The 24,664-nt window shown below is 35.9% G+C and overlaps 1 protein-coding gene across 2 annotated transcripts in view; it reads left to right on the forward strand.

Moving 5' to 3' along the window:
- INPP4B (inositol polyphosphate-4-phosphatase type II B) overlaps positions 1-24,664 on the forward strand; it is a 321,293-nt gene that overhangs the window by 180,790 nt on the left and 115,839 nt on the right. For both annotated transcript variants that reach the window (XM_068188034.1, XM_068188035.1), the window contains 4 exons: positions 3,922-4,069; positions 14,755-14,885; positions 19,875-19,979; positions 24,407-24,515. In XM_068188034.1, the coding sequence (XP_068044135.1) occupies positions 3,922-4,069; positions 14,755-14,885; positions 19,875-19,979; positions 24,407-24,515 (493 nt within the window). The remainder of the gene's footprint in view (positions 1-3,921; positions 4,070-14,754; positions 14,886-19,874; positions 19,980-24,406; positions 24,516-24,664) is intronic.

Below are 24,664 nucleotides of genomic sequence, written 5' to 3' on the forward strand. Positions count from 1 at the left end.
AGACTGGATTTCTCATATGGATACCCATGCAGAAGTGTCAGGAAACCTGGTAACATCAACAGTGCCTGCACTGCTTTCCCTGCTGTGTTCGTACAGAACTACCCCCAGAACAGTATCTTTTCCATATACATATATATTTAGTACATGTGTATGCTGTTTTAAAGCTTTCTGGTACTTCCTGTTTCTTGTTGTTTATCAGGCCTTCAAAATGATGAAACTGAAAAAACCTGCCTCTGTGAATCCTTAAGCCTGTAGGTATAGAAGCACGCTGGCATTCTTCTGAAATTTAAATCTTAGGATAGGGAACTCACAGGCCTCCAGTGAGTTATGAGATGCTTATTGTGTGAGTGGGAGTAAGTAGTGCATTTCAGAGCCTTATCACTGTTCCATTTATACCCCAAGAAGTTGAATTTACGTCTCAAAATTCAGTTATTTATTTATAATGCTGTAGAGTTTGGCAGTTGTTTGCATGCAAACAAATTGCATTCTAAATAAAAAAAGAGAATAAAAGCAATTGAAATTAAGCAAAATTAAGAAAGCTTTAATTATTATTCCTGAGGTAATACACATCATATACCTATGCTACAAAGAAAGATATAAATAGAAAAACTGTTGGTAAATTAATATATGGTAGAGATATGCTTTGATCTATGTTCAATAGGGAATGAAAATAAAACCAGAGTATTCAATCTTTTATTAGTTTTTTATTGTACTTTCAGGGGAAGCAATGTGAAGGATATTGCATGGAATAAAAAGCACAGAGGTCTTCATGTTTAAAAATGAGAATGTGCAAAAATATGGATGGGTAAATATATGGCATTGGTTTTTAGGCTTGATGCTCTAGAGAAAAGCTTTTAAAACAGGGTTTTCTCTTTTTTTAACAACTGCAGTTCATGTGGATTTTGGATTTTTTTAATGCCTCTCATGGTCACTGTCTAAATACAGGACGGATTATGTTTATAAAGCTCCCACTCAATTTAATCACTGCTTTTCATAAAAGCCAGTTCTAGTCTTGCCATTCTTATTGTACATACCTTCTAGAATTTGGTTCTAGACAACTTGGTATAGTTAAGAATTAATTATTGTTGCAATTGGAGAGGAAGATACTTCTGAGATTTTTATGGAATCACATGCCTTCCATAGTTCTGTTTATAAGGAAAACATCAAGTACTATGCAGCTTTTATTGGCAATCTTAAGCTTTAGCAATACTGCATATTGGAATTATTTGGATTATTTGGGAAAAATTCCCGGGGTTTTTTTCTGACGTTGTAAATGAAATTTTCTTCTTAAACCTATGGAGATATGATTTGACCATTTTAAAAAACTTACAACACACTTGAGATTATCCCCATCATTCAGACCTGAATCAAAGACCTGAAAATTCATCTAGTACCTGGAGAGGAGTTGAGAAATTCAAACAATGATAAAAGTCGTAACTTTGAATCCATATTTTCAGTGTTCTTTGTCCCTTGCTGCAGTCCTGATGGGTTTCCTGGGGTTTGTGTTTTTCTTTGTGATGGTGGTGACGGGGGAAGATGGGAGGAAAGAGATTTTTCAGCTACATATTTGCATTAGGGTCTCACAGACTAATGTGTATTTTTCAGTGTAATAGATTCTGAGTGTGAATTTAAGGGCTGCTCTTGGAAAAAATCCCTTGATAAACCCCTTAGGAAGTAGGTTTAAAAAGATAAAATAAAGAGTCTTTTGTGTCTGGGGCATCATCATTTAAAATGTCCAGGTAATATACTGATCAGGGGGCACAAGAGAAAAAAACAACACCAACCCAAAATTATCATTTGGTTTCGCAGTTTTCTGTTTAAGGCCAGACTTGAATTAGCCCTTTTCCATTTTCCTGAGCTCTCCCTGACATTGGAAAATTTGCATTCCCTGCCTTGTTAATGGGAGATGATTGGTGCCATACATCAGCTTTGTGAGTTGTCAGAAGATGTTAACATTATTGATGAGACTGATTTCATTGATTACAACAATCTCAGCAGAAGAGAAGGATAATAGGAAATATGCATTTCCACATATTTTAACCAAGTGATGTAATAAAGCCTGAACACTTGGTGAAAGTTGATCATAGGCACAGGACTTGGAGTTGTTTTTTTTCTGTAGTTAAATCTGCATGGTGAGGATCCTTAAACTCTAAAAGTGTGCTGAAAAATGTTTGAACATTGAGATATTTTGGGTATTAGTACTAAGAAAAATTGCTCTTTTTAATATGTCAGAGAAATTAAGCATCTCTTTGGATTATTTCACAACACTGAGTGAAAATTTAGTTTTTGAAAGTAAAATCACTAAGGACTAAAGGCAAAATGACTCTAAAAAGGTTTATAATATGACTATAAAAAGGCAAGAAACACTTCTAATGTATTGTAATTAAGAAATAGTTGGCTTCTCATTGTAATGGCGTGAATTATAACATCTGTATTGTCTCACCCTTCACAAGAGACTGAAAATGGAATAAAAAGTTTTTAAAACACCTCTCAGTTGCTTCATCTCTGGGTAAGAAAAGGGCATAATGCAACAACAGTTTTTCATCAAAGACTAATGATGAAAGACATCTCAGTAGAGTGATGGGAATACAGAGCAGGACAACCACTTAAGCATTGCTCCTTTCTTTAAGTTGCCAGCAATGAGTTTATTATCAGTATATTTAAATCTCTGGTCTTCTTTCAGGCCTTTCCTAAAGGTTTTTTGTTAAAAAACTCGATTGCTTAGATAGACAAGGCAGTTTGTGTACTTTTTATTTTTCATTCTCTATAAATCAGACTACATAAACATTAATGGTGTCAGGGGGTTGTGAATTGAAATGTCTATTAGTAGCTGTCATTATGACAGCAGCAGTTTTCCCACAGCACACATGAGGAATGTATTCCTCTGAGTTATAGACCTCTCAGTAACTGATCAATGGGAGCCTGCTGGAAGGCAGCTTTTTCCAGAAGCCTTGACAGAAAGGTAGCAGTGGAAGCTTTGGATGGCTCTCCAAAGTCATTCCGAGTTAGGATGTTGTGGACATGTGTGTTAAATGACAATCATTTGTCTCCAAGTAAGCTAATCAAAGTAGTGAAACAGAACTTTTTGTCCCTCAGCTTTTTCCCTTTTTGTTCTTTCTGGAAAATAAGAGCAGGGTAAAAAAAGAAAAGGAAAAGATGGAAAGGAGAGAGTAGATTATATGGCATCATTTTAAGATCTGAATGGAAATGTAGCCAACACATGGAAACTGTAAAATAAAAAATGTGATAGGTTTTAAACATAATCTTCCAAAATACCAAGAAATGTGATTTTCTTATGTCATGTTGCAATAGTGATCTGAAAACAGTGTGTGTAACATATTGAAGGGGCTATTATATTTATTTCTATTTAGTGGCAGTGTCTTGATCACATCAATGATCAAGGTTAACTCTAATATGGCCAAAGGTCATGTTTGCTTTAATGTAGAAGCACACCTTCTATTTGTGTTAATGATTTGTGTGTGCATGTCAAGGGGAAGATGCAGCTGAACTCTGAGTCCTGTGCAATTTATTGGAATTGTGAGTGGTTCCAGCAGGTGGCAAACAGTGGTGGTGACTGTATCGAGTTCATTGTTCATTTTTGCATTCTGTTTTTCCTAATTTCAGCTTAAATGTAAGAAAAGAGTCTAATTTACATTCTCACTACTTTGAAGACCTAAATTCAAAGGTGACCCACTCTGCTGGTAAATTGTGATTTATTGATGTACTAGTAATACTTAGTGCTCCATATGCTGATATAAAAACTAAATAAAAATGAAATTTTTTTAGTAAAATTTTAATGGTTCTAAAATTAATATTGTAAGCAAGGGGGAAAATAATATAATAATTTTGCAGGTTATTGTCATATATTTTCAGAGTAATATTACCACAGTAAAGCAATGATATTATTTTTCCTCTTTGCAGTGTTGAGAAACCCAGTTTGTAAGTTATATAGATTCCCTACTTCTGACAACAAGTGGATGCGGATCCGGGAACAGATGGCTGAGACTACCCTCTCTTTCCATGTTCCTAAAGAACTAATAAATCTGCACATAAAGGAGGATATGAGAAGGTAAGGAAGAAGCAGCAGCAATAGTAAGTACTAAATTATATTTTTCTGACTTGGAATCATGCAAATGGTGAGCTAAAATGTTAATTTGAAGTATGAAATGGGCACTTTATGGCTGCTAAGAATTTACAGTTGTATCTAAACAGAATTGACTGCTCAAAATTTTTAGGACACCAGTGACCTCATAAGTTCTGAGCAACGAACTGTGCTAAAGTGCGGTCATGACTTTAAATCTGTGAACACCACCATTTGGTTAGCAATATAAATATTCCGGAACATTAACATTTTATAAAGAATCAGCAAATGACAGGGATGTGAACAACATTGTATTGTGTTTGGCTATGCATCTGAGTAGAGTTAATAACATAGGCAAACATTATACAATGGAAAATGACAAGTTTATAGTGAATAAAGGAGCAATGAGGATGAAAATGACATTCCTTTAACTAATCTAAATTAGTTGGCATAAGTAAAGGATACCAAAGTAATGTTTGTTTGAAACTTTCATGCTTGGCCTTGTAACAGGAGAGATGTCTGAGAATCATTACAATCTGTATGGCCTGGAGGAAAAGGAGAATAGGGAACACAGGTGTCTCAAAAGCCTTTGAACATCAAATTTCCCATTGTAGTGATTAAAATGGCAGCCTGTCTTTGAATCCTTGTAAGCTGTGCTGATAAAATTTGGGGAAACACCTTTATTTTTAGTCCAGGGCTACCCTGAAGACAATGCCTTCTTCTTCCAGTGATAATAAATGATGCAGAAGATATTGCCTCCTTCCTCATGAAAGTTACTTCACACATAGATGGTCTCGTGTAACAGTAATGCTGTGACCTAGTGTTGCATCCCAAAGCCATCCTGTGCACTTTCAGGCAATTCCTTCCTGTTGTGGTTTACAGAGGTTGTTTGTTCTGCAATATATAGCTTCTTTTCTTTTTTATTCACCCCATCTGTTGCTTCTGTGTGATGTATTTGTGCCAATAGAACAGCATATGGGAGAATGGAATCTTGATTTTAATAAAGTCAGTGGACTGATACATATTTCTGCATGGTGATGATGGGTTATAAAAGTCCCATGAATTGTTATAATAGTTTATTTTATTCATTTAGTACAGTGTTTAGGCACTTATGGCCTCATCTTGTTTGAGAATACTTATGTACAAGGTTTTTTTAGTAAGCAATAAAAATAAATTATGCTGAGTCTCACAGTTCATACACTTCCCATATTTTCATTTACCCCATGGGTAAATGCCTTTTAAATGTTAGAGGGTTACTTTAACCACTTTTACTACTATTGCATTATTCTCTCCAAAGGCATAAAGCAAGTAATAGCCCTTGTTGTTATTTCATATTATAGAATTCACCTCCGTGGATAAACTTATAGTAAAAATTCACCATGGTGGGGTTTTCTCCTCACCAAAATAAAGATTTGAGAAAGAAACAGAAGTAAAAGTTGCACAAAGATTGAGATAAGTGCCTCTGATTTTCCTGATTGCCAATGTGGTTGAGCTGTTAAAGCCTAGTTGAAAGAGTGGGTGTGAAAGAAAGAGAGGCAAAGTGATTGATACAGTTTGAAGGAGGAGATAAGACTAACCAAAAGGAGCAACAACATGTAGAATACTAGCAGATGGTGGGAATAGGGGCATCTGTGTCAGCTATCATATAAGAGTGTGGGTTGGAGCTTTCCTTTTCAAAATAATTGTGAAGATGTGTGTTCTGTTGAAGTCCTTACACTTGTAATCTAGTAAAATGTGTGAGGAGGATGCTACTATATTAGGTGTTGAGCTCACACAACACATACACTGCACCATCTTCAGGCTTTTCTCTTCTGAAGTATTATTCTCTGTGTCTTTTTCCCCCAGTTAGTATAAAAGGATAAATATTTTTGTCTCAGAAGCCACTTATCATACTCAGCCTGTTTAATTTTATTTTTATTGTGACTTCAATATAGTCAGGTCTGAAGCAATTACCTATAAAAATATGCAAGTAATTGTTAATCCTATTCAGTATTCATTATAAATTGTAGTTTAAATTCGCTTTTCTCACAGCTCTTAAGATTGTAAAACTCCAGTGTTCATTGCTAACCAAACCCTTTCATTTACGAACATGATGCTTTGAAATATGCAACCTCTAACAGTATTTAACTTTGGATTTTAGCATGAAATAATGTTTTTAAAGAAATGCATAAATTGAAGATTTTATCCTTCAAGCCTCCCTAGAAGAAATTTTAGTAGGAGCTATATGGTAATTTTTATTGTTCTAGTAAAGGTCATACAGTCTGCTTTGCTGGTTTTTATTACAAAATTATTTCTGTTTCCTCTTTGAGGTATTCCAATGAGTCCTTTCTGCTGTTTTTAATATTTCTTTACACAAATCTGGTCCAGATATTTTACATGTGTCATGCAAGATGAGCCAAGTGGTTCTTTGAACCTAATGATTATAAAAAAGTCTTAGCTTACACAGAAAGTTGGTTGACCTGTATAATTGAAGCTTGCAGTTGTGGATGCAACTGGTGTAACTGGGTCAGCACAGCAAGAGATTTGGCTGAAAGGATATTCCACCTATACTTGAATTTGGCCCATGGCATTTGTGATCATAACTCATAAGCAAATTTCAAATATGAATTACTGATCTTAAACCTTCTCTCCAGAGTACAAAGCACAAATGCAAGCTTTCTCCTGCATCAGAAATGGCTGTTCTGTACCATCAACACTAGGCCTTTTTTTTGGTGCAAATCTATGCAGTCTGTATTTTATTTCTTTCATGAAACATTTTGAAACGATGACAACGTTCAGACTGTCTGAAAAATACATTTTTTTCCACTTCCTCTTACTAAACAACTTTTATTGAGAAATGGAGCCCCAGGCACTGATGCCATGTGTTGGGAGTAGGCTTTGATTTCTTTGGAAGTTTGGATGTTGGTATTTACTTGACTTGTTTTTGAGCAGTGGCACTGCGGTAGTGTTGTATTGATAAGAGGTGATAGCATTTAATGAAAGTGATTTGGGGTAAACTTACCATGACTTTTGAAGATATTTGAAGCAACCACAGTCAGAGAGGCACTGTTACTATGCTTATCCAGTCAAGGATTTTCACAAGATTGTTTCTTGTAAGTACCTTGTTTTCAACACTTAAAAGGTTCCCAAACCTATCAGTAATATGTAACTCAAATGCATACAAATCCAGTATTTACCTCATTGTGCATCAAAAAGGATATGAAACTTTTATCTTCTTACTCCCCATCAGTTACTGCATAAAGGAATATATGTATATAAACGTAAGAGTAGCTTTACTTTTGTAAACAGTGTTTAGACAATTGTCCTCATGAGTCAAGGTCAGTATTAAGCCCCGTTAATTTATAAACTAAAGGATAACATATTGTAATGAATGAACACTGCATAATTTTCTCTCCTCTTGATTTCACTGTTCTCAACCAATTTTGGAAGATACGGCCTTTGTCAAAGTCTAAGGGGGGGCTATCATAGGTGATTTAAGTAAAATTTTCTGGATTTTGCTTTGATTTGGGGTGTTTAAGGTTTTACTGCACTGGAATGGAGTGACATCACTTGATTTTTTGGTGACAGTTACCTCTACATAACGTTACCTTGAATTCAGCAGTGCTGTGTGGCAGCATGTCTGGCCACAGAAAGCAACACATAATTTTCCCAGGCATAGTCCTGGGAAAGGCTGTGAGAAGATCAGAGAAAAGAATGATAAACAATTCTTATCTTCACTTGCTGCACCTGATGTTGTGAACATGTGGAATGTGTTATGGAGATCTGTTTACCAAAACAAATGGTGGTTTCTTAATTAGCCAATGGTGATGGTGTTTGGACTGGAGGATGAATAAGATCCACCTGTATCATAACTGTCTATAAAAGCAATGGGTTTCTTAATAAGTGTAGTATAATCAAGTGATTGATCAGCCTTCTGAGAATCATGGAGTCAATGGTAATTATTACCTAGTTGGGGGCTTGCGACGTCAGTGCTGAATCCATAAAATGCTAATTTACATTCTATATTGAGACTGCCCACTCAGATAAGGCTTTTTTGCAAGATCCACATAGGTTTTAAGGCTCTAGAGAAATCATTCAGTACCAGTTAGCAAAGGCTGCTAAGATTCCTGGATGTTATATTTGTGCACAGCATGCCCTAAGGAAGTCCATATTGAGCAAATTAGAGCCTCCCACAACATGGTGAAAGAATGCAAAATTGAAGTGAAAAATTTTGTCACTTCCTGTCACTTAAGGCATTAGGGTGGCTAAAAAAGCTTTGCACCATTTTATGATGTTACTTGTGTCATAGAGATCCTCACTCTGTATTTGGAATTATGCATTCTGATTAATAAATTGGGGAAAAAAGAAAACAGAAACCCAGAAAATGTTTGAATGGTTGAGTAATTCTTCAATTAATAATGTGATCATTCTTGCCACATATATGTCCAAGCTGAAAGAAGGAAATAAAATTTTAAATGTAAACTGTGAAAATAAAATGGTTTTGCTGATATCGTTCAACTGAAGTAATATTGTCTAAAGCTGATGCCACTGTATTCTGGTGAAACAATCAGCATTGAAAAATAACCAAACAAAAGAACCCTAAAACAATTCTAGGCACTACTGCTAATTACTAAAATATAATTCAGGGTAAAAGTGTAAATTCCACAGATGGTTTTCTAAGTATTACTGAATTCAAGACTCTGCAGTTGTCTGATGCAGGAGAATGATCCTCTGCTATTAAATGCAAATCATACAATTAACTCCAAATGATCATGCTCTTTGAAGACACTGAGGTTTTGAAAGATAAACCCAAGTAATAAAGTATCCAAGGAGGGGAGAAAGTTTAGTAGGGAAAGAGTTTAAGGCAGGAATGGAAGCAAAATGGTCTTAAAGCAGGAAGGGAAAAATGAGTTAAATTTAGCTTATATATTGTCTACACTTCTTTATAATAAAAAGAGGATGGTGGTGGATAGAAATTAAAAACTAACTTAAAATTTTCATCTCTAAGGAACAATATAAAATCTTATCATGGCTTTGCAAAACCCAGTCTATTCTCTTCATATGTATAGGAAAAAAGGCTTTAAAATATTTTTAAATGTATTTGTTGCCTTTTTTGGGGTAGGTAATTTGCTCATGTGGTTCTGGTGGGATTTTTTTCCTCTCTTTTTTTTTTTCTCTCTTTTTTCTGCTTTGCTTTTCTCTTGCTCTGTTTTTTTTTTTTTGTTTCTAAGCAAGCAAAAGGTATGCACAACCTACATTGTAATTGTTAGTTCTCTATCAGGTCAGGCTTACCAAAACTTGGAATAATTTTGGAAGTTCTGTAAGAAGACAAAAATGGCAACTGTTTTCAAGAGAGTCTTAAAGAAAATTATTAGTAACGATTTTGCTTATTGACTCCTCCTTAATAATTATTTGCCTATTTTGGAAACAATAAAGTGAGTGAAAAAACTATGAGTATTTTCTTTCTGGAGGGAATGTTATATTGTTTGTCTGGAGAAGCATATCTTGTAGCAAATAAAAATGAGAGTAATTTTATCTGATTCTGTTCTTAAAAAAAATTAAATGGTTATCCATACATTTTAAAGTGAACTTTGTTAGGAAGAATAATTCCTGTGCTCCTTTCCTTAGAAAGAAGCTTCTATAAACTTCCTTTATGTATGAGTGATTGAGTCATATCCCAAAGCTTATGGTGTATGTTTACTCCAAAGCTCCTGTTTGATAAATACTCAGAATTTTATGCTGTTAGAATATTACAGAAGTTTTGCAAATATAATCTGCAGAAATGTCTCCTCTTGCTTTGAATCCTGCTAAGCTCTTTGCTTCTGATGTTTTGCGAAAGTAGATTTCTGAAGCTAATTTTGCTTGGTGGAGGCCAAAATCACTTCATTTTTTAGGTTTTGATTTTGTTGTATTTGCTTCACTAGGAAATGCATAATTGGATTTTTGAAGCTATATGTATAAAAAATTGCTACTTGGTCTTTATACAGCATTTTCAATTTATGTGCTTTTATCATGTATTCTCTTAATTAGCTCCTCTTCTTTTAATTGGACTGATCTTTTCAACTTCATCTTTCAATTTGTCAGGATTTGTGTCTGTAATGATCCAAGTGGCTATTTTTACGGTCTCCTTTTCTGAGACAGAGTAATCACACCCAAGAAAGTTCTTTGAGGGATTGCCCCCTTTTCACTGCTCTTGCTCATCTTAACATCTTGCTGTTTGCATTATTTTAGTCAGAGTTTTGGAGACAGGCGACTTGACAGTCCATGTTTTTTGCAGGCGCATTCTTCTTTCTTTCATGATTTTTCATAGAAGAACATAGAGGAAAGAAAGAGAAAACATTTTCTCTTTCTGCTCCTTGCTTTTCTCATGTGGAATGTGTTTAGAGAATTGTTTACCTGCTTAATTGGATTCTGGTGAGGATGGAGCCTGATGGCCAATCCGATCCACCTGTGCCTAGACTGTCGCGAGAGGGTCACAAGTTGTAAGTTAGATATAGTAGCTAGAAAAAGTAGGCATGTAGTTTTAGTATCTCCTTTAAATAGTATATTAATGTATTATAGTATAGTTATAATAAAGGAGTCCTTCAGCCTTCTGAGCTGGAGTCAGACATCATCATTTCTTCCCACCGGGTTCACCTCCATTTACAATACGTGTTCATGCAGCAGCAGCCAACTTCATTGAGATCTCACTTCCTTATATACATGAGGAGCCCATGAGGTTAATCCTCATTGGCTGAGCCGGTTACCGCCTGGTTAACCAGCCAAAAGCAGCCTAAGTCCCAATGGCCTGAGCCTACTCTTACTGGTCGAATTACATAAGTAAGATAATTATATAATCAGTCATTTATTTCAGTTATAACATTGGAATTATTTCTACTGTGAGGCCTACTGGCCAGCTGTAGGCCACCACATATTTTGATTTATTGTCACTGACCACAGGTTTTCACTGTGCAGTCTGCAATGGTCTGGACTGTCGGTGGTTCTGAACTTGCAGAAACAAGTTTGTTAGAAACATGATTTCAATACTGGGACTTCCTTAGAATAATTTTCCAACATGATGCATACCACTTATTCAAAGTACTCCTTACAGAAATCAGGGGCTTGTATTTTTGCACTGAATATTCTTCCTTCAGACTTCTGAGCTGTTGTATCTAAAGTGATGAGCAAGTTTTTTTCTGTTACTGTTGTCATTAGAATGTGTGGCACAAAGCAGGAGCTGTTTAAGTAGAAATTACCAGCATGAATCATACAGGAAATTCATTGTGCCTCTTTCAGGTACTTTTAGTGGCTTACTATATTCATGCACCTAAGGTATTCTCAAAAATAAAATAGCATGAGTTGGTAAACAAAAGATAGAATCTGAGCCTTGGTTTCTCAGCCATTTCTTGATAATGGACTTCTAACATAATTAGTCTACCAAAGGAAAGAATGCATGTGATAACCAAAATGTACCTAAAACAGACTTAAAAATTAGCTAATTAGCTAATATTTAAGGTGGAGAAAGAGGAATGGGGCAGACTGTTTACATCCACATTCTGGTTAGATGCAAAGAGGTGAAGATGGTGCCAAGGCCACCAAGAAATGTAGCTGATTAATGAAGGCAGGAGACAGTGGAAGCTCAGACATGTTTTTGGGTGGAGTTTCCATTGGGCAGTGACAGAAAAGACTATTCAGTAGGTAGTTTGAGGAGCTGAACAGCAAGCCAAAGATAAGCAGCTCTAGACAAAGCTTGGATTTCATGCTGTAAGATGAGCTAAAGTTGATGCAGAACACAAGATCTGTCACATTGATGAGAACAATTACCTGGAAAAGACTTTGAAAGAAGATTTAGAGTGGGGGGATAAGATGATAAATAAATTTTAACAACACTGAGTTTGCTGTAAGCTTCCTGTTTAGTTGACAAGCTATTCAAAGTTCCATGGATGCACTGAAATGTTGGATCAGTAACTGATTTGCCCTCTGTAGAACCAATATCTATTATAAAGATTAATTGTTTTATAGCACAACTGTTGAGGTGTGGTTGAGGTTGTGGTTACTGTTTGAGGTGTGTTTTCAAAGTTATTCAATGAAATAAGTTAACATAAAAGTATTAAAATATTATTAAAATTTTCAAAAATTGTGAGAATTAATATGAACTATGAACTTTCACAAATGAAAATTATTATGGTTTTTCCACTGTGTTTACTTTTAGAAAAGGCCTTTCATGTAATAATAATAATAAAGCTTGGTACTATGGAGTATTGTTGATGGAGTTTTGATGTAGAAAAGACACCTCTTTTTTCATCCATAACTCAGAATTGTATTGAATCAACAACAGCAACGACAAACTAAAAAAACTACAAGACATAAATCCTGTTTAAATCCTCTGTCTTCTATAACTCCATTAGAAAAAGAAATAATGATATAATGTGAGGAAGAGTATTTTCTGAGGAAGTGTCTGTCATATAATCCTCTTTTCTAATGGTTTTGATTTTGCTGTATTTTAAAATGAAAATAAATTCAGAAAATATAGTCTTTAAAGTTTCCATGCTGCATATGCTCTGGATTGCTATAGCACTGAACTCTTACTTTAAGCATTGTTGATGTGTCTTTTTTGTGACATATTGAAGACTGAATTTTTACTTCAGTGATTTGTACATGTTTCTGAGAAGAAACAAATACCAACCATGTCACCGGTAATGAGGGCAGGATTTGGTATTTCTTGAAAACCTATTAAAATTAATATTGAGAGATTTGAGTTTCCCCTTCCCATTTCTATTGGTGTCAGTGGAGTTAACTCATAGTCAGCTGGTTAAACAAGTTTTTGGGTTTGGTTGGATGTTTTAGTCTGAGATAAAAGTTTTCTATTCCTGCTGTTATTTGACTTCAGTTTGAGACCAACAGCTCCAGGCATGAGCTTAGGTAGAGGCAGGGGTATAGTTCTTGGACAGAATAGTGTATTCCAATACAGAAGGAGTAATAAAGTTTTGGAAGCCAGCCAGGTCCAAACATTGTTGCTAAAACTATTAAATCAGACACCATAAATATTAAGGGCCAAAATATTATCACTGCACATTAACAAAATTTCATACCCTGACAAATTTTACACACTTTTCTGAGAAAGAGGCCCTAAGATTTTAATTGAAAGAGACACCTCATGTTAAGCTGCTAAAAACTGTCAAGGAAAATGGTCACTGACAATATTGGGTTTATCTTTTCATATCCCTTCATGTCAGATTATTCTTAAGCTACAAAATTGCCAGTTTGTATTGTTGGAGGAAAGTTGAATTGGTTCAGCTTCAGGAGCAATTAAATGGCAAATTGTAATAATATCATTAACATAAACTGTCAACAAGCTCATGTGTTGTAATCTTTGTTTCCATGTTGATATTTTCAAGAACATGTATAAATGAAATGCTTTAATTCCACTTCCAGTGCAATATGTTTGGTTTTAATTGTCATCTACACCAGGAGCAGAGTTATGCCTATGGAACTTATTCTGACACCGTTCACACTACTGCAAAGCTAATAATGATGGGGAAAGCATCACCAGTGTGTGGCTGTTCTGTTTAAGAAATAATTTTAAGACTTTTTGACTAATGGTCAGATCTAATACTCACATAAGTGAACTCTATGTTCCTGTGCTGCAGGCTCACTGGTGTTTTCCTCCCTCTTTCCACCCCTTATCCCCTATTTTTTCTTTTTCTTCCGTAATTTTTCTGTATGCAAGAGCTCTCCTCTGGAAGCTTTTTTGGAGACTTCAAGAATTGCAGTGAAACAGTGTTCTTGATACTCCAAGGAAAATGATGAAAACTGGTAGTGTTGCAAACATTTGCTCCTGCAAAATTCCAGATGTTTGAAGACTGACTCAAGATACTTTATTTTCCTTAAAAGCAGGTCCCACAAAGTGGCTTTGGGAGAGATACAGGAGAAACTTCCTGTGCAAGAGGAAAAACCAAACAGAAAGCCCAGGGTGCTAAGCTTGTTTGTGCAGGAAGTTTAAATTATTTCACTCAGGTCAGCTCTCAAGAATGAACAGGAAAACTGATAATTTAGTAAAGGATTTCCTTTTGAACTTCCAGTGACGTGTTTGGTTACCATAGCACTACTGTTTTGACCTCATGAACACTGTAAGGCTGGACATGACATTTTAGGGAACTGGTGTCAGGGGGTTTTGTGTGTGTATGTTTTGTTTTGAATGCTGAAGAAATGTGGTGAAGGCTGGTGTGTTGGTTAAACTGACTTTTGTAGAAACGCTGCTAGAAATATTTTTATGAAGTGTTTATGAAAGTATCCAAAGAGCAGTTCATCCAAACAACTATACTGAAAGTTTTGCGAGAAAAGCAAACTTTGTATTCTTTGCAATGGTGTTTAATATTTCTTCACAAAAAGTTAATTGCTCTGAGCACAGCTCTCTGGAGCCTGGAAGCCTTCTTTCCTCCATGAAAGAAATAGTATTTAATTTTGAAGGTTACTGAATTTATACCAGATGAGTTTTGAACACAAAAATTACTGCATTATCTACTGACATGCTTTATTGTGTACTTGTAAAACAGAGATGAAAAGCAGATCTTACAAGCGTTCTGAAAACAGATTTTATTTCAATTAGGAAATCTTCCTGATGTTTTGTAGCAAACTCTTTTTAGATTAATTTGGATGAATCTTAATGGATTAATGAATTAATTAGTGCCTTCTCTTTTTGCTTTTTGGTACAGGAATCAGGAACTTAAAGACCTAGGAGAACTTGCTCCTCACTGGGACAACATGCGCAAAAGTGTAATTGCTCACTGTGATCAGATGTTGAGCATGTACCAGGACACTCTTGCAGAGCTTGGGAAGCATACAGGTAGGAATCTGTGATTTTATCTGGAACATTTAAGAATTTACTAGATTGTTAGCTATGAAATACTGGCATATTCAGAAGGAATAAAATACATAAAAATCTTAGAATCAAAGGATGGTTTGCATTGGAAGAGATCTTAAAGATTATCAAGTTCTAACCCACCTGCCACAGGCAGGGACACCTTCCTCTAGACCAGGTTGCTCAAACTCCCATCCACCCTGGCCTTGAATACTTCCAGCAATGGGGCATCCACAGCTACTATGGGCAACCTGTTCCAGTGTCTCATCCCCCCTCACATGAAAGAATTTCTTCCCAATGTCTAATCCAAATCTCCCCACTTTCAGTTTGAACGCATTCCCCCTTGTCCTGTCATCACATGATCTTGAAAATAGTCCCACTCCAGCTTTCTTGTAAGCTCCCTCCCTGTACTGAAAGGTTGGAATTACGTCAGTCTGAAATCACTTTTCCAGGTTGAACTATTCCAATAAGCATCTCTGTGACCTCCTCTGGACTCAGTCCAACAGGTCCTTGTCCCTCCTGTGCTGGGAGTCCAGAGCTGGATGCAGAGACTCTTGGTCACAGAAAAAGAGAAATCCTATTTTAGTGTATGAAGAAAAACCACTCTCTAACTGAAAGTAAGCTTTTTTTGAAAGCAGTTGGTCAACTGTTTAAATATTTGTTGGGGAAAAAAAGTTAATGTGTTGCAGTAAATGTTGTATAATAATTTCTATTTTGTTTGCAAAAGAGACATTTCTTGTATTTGTGATTGTTTGACATCATCAGAATATCCCAGTTCCAATTTTGGCAGCTACTGTCTAACCCACTATGACACTTCCCATGATTCTCTTTTAAGTAATATATATATGTATTTTCAGTCTTTGGCTAATTAATCTTGAAAGCACTCCATAAAGTGTCATAAATAAGCCAATAAATACAGATAATGAAGCATCCAATGTAATAATTATAACGTGCAGGAAAATATTGAAAAGACGTTTTGAGATTAAAAAAAATAGACGATTTAATCTATTAGACATGAAGTCTGCAAGACCTGTATTGTGCAAATTGACTTTCTAAAGGGTTTATAATGTTGAAGGACCCATCTTAATTGGGTCTTGAGGGAAATAAAGTGGACCTGGGAAACAGATTATCCAGGAGGAGTGAATCAGCACATACAAAAGAGAAGGGACATTTATCAGAAAACAAAGCAACCTAGTAATTGTAGCAAAAATGAGAAGTAATGGCGAGGTGTAAATTTGTTCATTTTTTCTCTGTAAAAAGTAAACTTTATAACTTCAAAAAACAAGATTATAGTCTTTTATTAGAAAAGCAAGCCAGACATAAATTTGACTTAATACTGTATTTGCACAAATAGTTATGTTGGGAGCACATTGTAGCTACTTGAAATTCAAGTACTTATGAAGTAGAAATTGCTAAGATTAGGAATGTGAGCACAATTTTAATTCAGACTTTTCAGGTCAACATATTTCAAGGCATGCCAAAAACCATTTTGCTTTTCAGTTTAGCCAGTGCAGGTGTCTTTCTTCATCTTAGAATATTGCCTGAGTTTGGGTTGAAGTGTTCTGAAGGGCAGATAGCACCTGCAAATAAAATTTCTCAAAAATATTTTCATACTTCCCCAACACAATCTCAAGTTGGGCTTTCTGAGTGATACCCACTTCAACTCAACCAAACTATTTATGGAATTTAGTGGAGAAGGCTGTTAGGAGACCACTTAATTTCTTTTTGAAATAGAGAGATTGCTGTGTAAGTATGAGGAAACCACATTAGTATTAGACAGCAATTCTGGTTTAGCAGCATATTTATTGAAAATGGATGTGTAAGAAAGTTAAGACTATTTCAGATTTGAGTTGTTTTGGCAAACACTTTTAGCCTCGGTAATGGGAGAATTTCAGAGAATGTAAAGTATTTTATTGTAAGGAAACATACCAGGAAGATATAAGGGTTAGGAAACAAAAAACCCAGTAATTTCAGATAAATCTAAACCACAGATTTGGTGATATTGGGAGGAAGTGTAACTTTGAAAATTGTTTGTTTCAGTTTGACCTGAAATCATCCCCAAATGATTTCTCCTACCCCCCAATTTACTTTTTTTTTCAGTTTCAGTCATCAAACAGAAAACTCTATTATTTATCCAGCCCTAGAAGGGGGAAAAAGACAGTCAAGGCTAAGGCAATTTAATATTGTTCTCAAAAACTGGACATTATTCCTGCCTCTGTCACAAAGTTCCTATGTAGGCAAGTCAGACTTGAGAAGTGGTTAGTGTGTTCTTTTATGGAAGCCTGGCACTAGACACAGGTTGTGTTGCAGAAGTGCTTGGTACTTATGGATGCAATTCAGCCCAGTGGGAGCTGTGCTTCCAAAATGGAATGTGATTTTGCATTATGATGAGTGTTCTGCAGGACAAGTTTTTCCATATCTTATATTGTTGCATTGTTTCTTAAATGTTTATTCTCTGATATTAGGATGGGTGAAATTATAACTCAACCAGTTAACATTATTTTATAAAAATTTGTAAAGTCCTGAGAGGCTGTTAATATGTATATAGTAGACAGTTTTGAGGAAATTAATAACCTTGACTTTGAGGGAGGTTTGAGCAACATGTTAAAATCCTGAATAAATACTGAAATTAAAGTTGGAAACAAGATATTGAATCACTGCTTTTAAAGTGAGCAGCAAAGACACTGAACATTCAATGAACTGGTAAAAGCCCATACATGATATATGCCCATTTCACAGTTCTTCAGGTGGATGTCAGATGAATGTTGCATGTATATTCTGGTATTTCCTAACTTTGAAGAGTTTGATCTTGCAACAATAATAACAAGAACTGTTTCAATTGAGGGAATGTAATTTTTTTTTTTAGTTCTGAAATGAAACTTTCTTAAAAACAGGCTATACTTAAAGTTAATTTTATTGTATGGATGCTAAGGTAAATGCAGATTGAGATGTTCATTCCACTGCATGGATCTCATACCTGAGCAAATCTAGTGACTGATAGCAGCTGGGTGGTCCTTATACAGTAATTTTCTGGCACTGGATGGGAAGGGATACTTGCTTCCCAGGTCTTCCCTGGAAAAGGAAAAACACAAGTCAGCAATGCGGCATCTCTTGTGCTCCTGCTCGAAGTGGAAGAGAGACTCCTGAGAGCAGGCTCTTCTCCCTCCTACTCTTCTTTCACCCGTCCTTTTAATTTGCTTTCATCTTATGCTCCCCTTGTTCAGCCAGTCTCTCCTTGTCTCAGGTCCAGTTATCATTCCTTAAGCTTTGAACTTGGTCTCAGCTGAATTCTCAGAAATAATCTTCCCACCTTCTGTTCTGTTTCCAAATTACTTACAGTCTCCTTCCCTGCACTATTATAATTTCTTTTCTGATAGTTTGAGTTGCCTTTACTACCCCCCTAATTGCCTGTGTTTTTCAGATGCATCAACAGCTCCTGATTTCAATCTACATCATGGGGTTTCTTGTCTAATCTAAAATTTTGACTCCTGTGAATTGCTTTTCTTCCTGGCTTTGCTCTTCATCTGTTTTAAATTATTATTTTAAGCTCCTAAGCTTAGGGAGCAGCCTAAGCATGCTTGGCTGGTCTGGAGCATCATTAGTGTCCTCTGGCAGAGTGGTTTATATGGAGAGGCTCAGTGCTATGTCCTGCCGGAAACTATGGCAGTTTCAACAGATAAACACTAGCAAGTCTTGACTGAGCGAGCAAAAAACAATTTAAAATATTTCCTTTACCTTTTTGTATGGCTGTTTCAAAAAAAAGGCTGCTGAACCTTGACAAAATTTATTTAAAAATTCTATCTGAATGAGTGGAATTTTAGTTCTGTTAATTAACGATTGGCAAAATGATAGGGTGTCGAAAAAGTGGCCTTAGGTAAATGTTGGGCTGCCTGCGTTAGAAGACAAGGCCACTTCTCTTTCCTAATCTAGACCCTTTTATTTTATACAGATTCTGTATAAAATAGCTTCAGGTAAATTATATTTTCATACTGTCAGACTTTAATTATATTCCTTTACACTACCATAAAACTACTAATAATCTCATGCTTTTGAAATATGCAGGCATATTAATTTTTTTTTTTGTTTGTTTTTCCAAGGCATCAAGCCTCCTGTGAACAAATATATAGCTTTCCTTAGGATAGTTTGTATTTCTTTATTTGAGCTTTCTGGGAAGAACGCATAGCCTATTCAATATAATACTTTTCTTTGAAGAATAAAATGTTACTTGGAAAAATGCAGTGCCATCATAGCTCTGTAACCTTGTGGTTTTAGCACAGAATAAACATAATGCACATTAACTGCTACATTGTCTCCAGCAGACTGCAGACTCATTTCAGACAGCAGGGAAAAGTTTCTATCTCCTAGAACAAAAAAAATTAGATTGTTCTGTGAATTAAAAGCTGGTTTGTTGCTTCCAGTATGGACACATGCTGAGACTCAGTTAGTGAACCTTTCATCTCATAATATGCAATTGCACATTGAAGGCAAATTAAAGACAACTCCTCACACCCAAGTATTGTCCTTGCTTTAAAAGGAATGCAAAAACATCTGGGTGCTTGTTGCTGTAGTTTTTAAGTTGGGTAATAATTAGTATTGACTCCATGATTGCAGAAGGTTGATTTATTGTTTTATTATATCATCTTATATGACATTATACTATATTTATTAAGAAAATCAGTAACTCTTCCAGCCAGTCCGATACAGCTTTGACCTAATTGGTCAATCCATCCAAACACCACACAGTGTTCAATTAAGAAATTAACCTTTGGTAAACAAATCTCCATGACACATTCCACATGTGCACAACAGCAGGTGCAACAAGTGAAGATAATAATTGTTTCTCATTCTTTTCTCTGATCTTCTCACAGCCTTCCCTGGGAAAGTGCCTGGGAAAGTCTGTGCCTGCTCTCTGTGGCCAGAAAGCTGCTGCCACAGGTGCTTAAGACAATGATTCTTTAAACTTTTGTTTTTCAGGTTCTTCCTTTAAGTCAAGCTGTAGCAAAGGAGAAAAAACACTAGAATTCATCCCAATAAATCTTCATCTGCAAAGAATGCATGTGCATAGTCCTCGATTGAAAGGTAAAGAAACTCTCCAAGTACGACAAAGTATACTTTGAAAACAGTTACACTGAAATTTAGAAATCACATCCAGAGTCAAATCTCTGTAAGGAATTTCCCTGCCTCATCTTCTGATGCCACAAATTGTGGACATTTACTGCATATCTTGGAAAACTAAGGGTTGGTTAACTAAATTTCTTCTAAGTTCCTTTCTAAAAATAGATTCCAGGGATGTGCTCATTTTGTTCCTATGACACTTCAGGCAAGTAAGTGAATGGAGAATATATGCTCACTGAAATGTATTAGTAACCTATGCATGGTTAAAAATACTCTGTTGTAGCAGTGCAGAGCTAATACTGTCATGATTCGTAGTGATAAACTGCACAATGCTCAGTAAGATTCATGTCCTTCTCTGGCACCCACTTTATTTTTCATTGTGATCCATAATGCTGTAAAAGTCAGACTTAATGCTCTTGTTTTAAGGTGGCTTTTCTTCTCCCCCACTCTGCCCCCCATCCCACCCCACCCCATCCCCACCAGTTTGCCACCAGAGATAGTGATAGAGCACAGTACAGTACTTTTCCTCACAGAGATTGCTGGGATGAGCTCACCAGCCCAGGTTATGGGAGTTACATGGTTCCATAAAAGACAATATTACTTCTGAAGTTAATTTATCCTGTTTCTTAAGAAGTTGTAATGAGCCCAGCACTGCTTGGTTCTAAATCAGCTTAAGCAGTGCTACTCTGTCATGCCCACCTACCCCATGTAAGCATTTGCTCAGTGTTAAGAGAAAATACATCACTGATTATGCTGAAAATACTGCAAACTTCCGACATCTCCTGGAGAGGGTGATAAGTTTCTGTAACATCATCTGTGGTTCTTTTTAACACAATTCTGTTGTTGCCGCTTGCATATGGTTTTAACAGCTTCCTTTACAGATCTAAGATTATACTGATAAATATATATGACCAAATCATGGTACAGTGAATAATTTGTTGGCAAATTGAGATCTGTTAAATTTGATGTTACTACAAACACAGAAGTTACATTCCGTAAGGTTTTTGCCTTATTAATACACTCTGCATCTAAGATTGTAAAACAATAAGTACAAACAGTGGTACAACTCCTCTTTTATACTGTATGAGGCTGATGTTCATCCACTTCTAAGCTGGGACACAGGGACTTCCAATTATCTGTTAAATACTGGTTGGTTCAATATTTTGTTATTTCTTTTACTAAAAAACTGTGCCTCCAAACATTTCAACAGGATGGGGATTTATAGTGACATAATGTGGTAGCACAGATTTTAATTTAATGTTTTAAAGTTAATTAATTAACTCAAAAGGATTTTTAGGTTTGTAATGGTGGCCAGAAGCTTAACATTATGTCTTTTCAAGAAAACCTCTTTGTGAACAGGACACTGTATGTCTATTTGCTAAATAAAAAGAAAAATAGAATGAAATATGTGACTTACTTAAGCACCCACAACTTTTACAGTACTGGAGTTTTGTTTTGTTTTTTTATGAATTTTTTCCCTTCTTCTCCAAAACCATTTTGCTTGGGGCACATCGTTAATCCATAATCAAAAAGGGTACAGAAAGAGATAAATGTTAGAATTGTTCTGGTTATCTTCTAAATTTGGATCTTTAAATTATAAAACTCTGCCTCTATTACTTAACTAATGTTCACTGTGTCTTGTATTAGATATATACAGTCTGAACAGTTTCTAGCAATTGCTAATCAATCTGAGTTCGCAGCACTTGAATATTAAGTTGGTCTTTCTCAGCTCATGCTTTGCTTGGCATATATCAAAGGACACCTGGAATATAACCAGGAGAATGACATTGGAATGGGGAGAATAAATATTCATAGAGGTGGCATTTAAACAAGCTAATGATCCATAGAGGTGTCGTTAACACCTTACACCTTACACTATCAGATAGCTTAATTTTGGAAATGAAAGATAGGTTTTAATCCCATCTATTGTATATACACATAGGTGTGTGGTTTTTTTGGTTTGATCTTGGTTTGACATGTATAATAACAGGTTTACTTTTCCTGAACTTTTATTTGGGTTGTTATTGGGTACTGACATGGAAGAGAAAGTGTGCTTAAACTTTCAGTAGGAATAGCTTTGAGAAAAATGCTATTTTCCTATGAGTCAACGGTATCCCTATCCATTTCATAAACACCACAGTGTGCTCTGTTCATCATACTGGAGAGCTTAAATCTATATATTGACATAGATTTGCATTTTTTCCTGTTTACAATATGTGCTTGTTTTAAATAGATTTGGTGAACTGATTTTTGTTTTGCATCTGGCCAGTTTAAGACCCTGACTGTCTCCTGTGGAAGCAGGCAGGTTGATTCAAAATTGGGATTGAGTTGTTCTTGATAATAAGATCAACTCCTGTGGTGCTCTGCTTCATTTTAAGCTCTGTCTTCACTGCAGAGGGGTGTCAGCAGTAGCCTGCTCTTGCTTGATGGTTATGAGTTACTGGAGCACTCCTGCAGCAGTGCACTGATGCTGACACTGTCTTTAACAAGGAGCTCCACTGATGTGTAAGTAGAGCACATCACAAGGCATTCCTCCCCATGCAGAACTCTCCACTGCACTGTGCTCTGGGAAATGGGAATGAGATTGCCCTGTGCCCATCATCAGGTGTGGATGTTTGCTTGTCATCCTTTGCCATCCTCACTCTCCCATGTAGGTTGTGTGAGGCAGGTGCTCAGCTGTGCTGGGTGTGTTTCTGTCTCAGACAGCTCCTCCTCGACCATGCTGAGAAGAGACCACAGGCTGAATAAGGCTCCATTCTGGATAAATCCCCCCTGCCTCCCAAAGTAACTATAAACAGGGTCATGCCTATTTTTAAAACAGTCAGAACCAGGTTTAGTCTTTTAAATGTTTTCCTGTTGTTTCATGAGTTATCTCTAAACATATTCAGAACCCTAATGAGTTCATCTCTTATCTTGATTTCAAGCCACTGCTATTCTAAGCAATAGAATTCCTTATTGTCAAGTACCAGTGGAACTCTAATAGCCGAAGAATATGTATTATGAATAAATCTATATTAAGACCTGAAAGAATGGGCTATTTAAGAATCTTGAAGCTCACCTTAGGCTAATGAAACTATGTCACTTCTCCTTTTAAGTGGATATTGAAGAGTCACCAACTCATTAGAGCTCAAATCAATTTGAGCAAATATGTTCTGAGATTCAGTTCAGGAAGCAAAGCATAGTTCATTAACTGTGAATCATTTGTACAGTTTTCATGCTTCTAGGGATATTTATCATCAGAATGAAAGTTCTATTTTAGGAGGGGTCTAGATTTTAATTTACATGGGAAACTTCCTTGATGAATAAAACAGTTCTCAAAAAACATCCTGTAATGTTTCCTTTAGAAATACATTTTAAGAATGAGGCATTCTGAACTGTATTTTCATATCTCCAGTAAGTTCAGGTACAAAACAGGTACTTACTGTAAATGTAAATTTAAACTTAGAAGAAATAGTTATTGTGGTGTGGAATGGAATTAAATCTTCATCTCTGCACTGACAATCAATCACAAGCTCTTTGAAAAATGATGTTTCACCTCCAGTTCTGTAAGCATATATACACACAAAAAGTTCATCCCCTATGTCATAAGGCATCAGGTATATACAGAAAGAGACAACAGATCATTTACTCGACAAGAATTTAATTAGCATGGTTTATTTCTTATTCTGGTAGCTTCTCAGCTTAGAACAACTGACTTTCTCTGTGTTTATAAACATATGTAAAAAGTTAGTGTATGTCATAGAGCAGGGCTCACCAATTTAGCATTAAACACCATTACATCTGAAAGTACAGTAGCATTACGTATAAACAAATTTGAACTAGAAAAGAAGTAGGGATTTTTACTAGTCTGACTTCTCTGGGAATGCAGTGAATTTGTTGTCACTTGCAATCTTTAAATCAAGATTAGATGCCTAAACAAAGAGATGCCTTCACTCAACCAAAAGACAAGCTTGAGGCTTTATTAGCTGTAATTCTGTAGTCTCTATTATTCAGTCAGACTATTGCATCATAATGGTCTCTTTTGACTCTAAAATGCTTGAATCTGTGCATCTCAACATGACTACAAGTTAAATAATGAAAGGGGCAATAAAATGAAATACACAATGGGCCAATTTACTTGGCAGCTTTGTAAACTGCAGACCTGGAATATTGTTCTACACTGTGACACATAATTTAGATATAGCCATAAGTCAAATGAACTTTTAAAAGTGTGCAGGTGCCTATGTAGAAAGATTGATTAGCTCTTGGGCCTTCTTGGGACATGGATTATCAATTATTCCCTGGAAATGATATAGACTTATCCTTACTTTTTGTGGAGTAGATGCTGCAGTGTTGCCATGACCTGGGGATAGAAGCATTCAAATATTTATGTTTTTCTATTCCCATTCCAGATGCTCTGTATGATGTTATCACTGTGGGAGCCCCAGCTGCACATTTCCAAGGATTTAAGAATGGTGGTCTCCGGAAGCTGCTGAGTAAATTTGAGGCAGAAAGACGAAAGTAAGTATTCTTTCCGGTAGCTGGGAAAATACCATTAAGGTTGCATTAAAATGCTGTAAGCTCATTGAATAATGAAACAGTTTATCCTGCGGAATGAATGGAATAGTAAAATCTAGTAGGATTGGACATGACATTCAGAAAATATTTCC

This window comes from Anomalospiza imberbis, chromosome 4, assembly GCF_031753505.1.
Source record: "Anomalospiza imberbis isolate Cuckoo-Finch-1a 21T00152 chromosome 4, ASM3175350v1, whole genome shotgun sequence".
NCBI lineage: Eukaryota > Metazoa > Chordata > Aves > Passeriformes > Viduidae > Anomalospiza > Anomalospiza imberbis.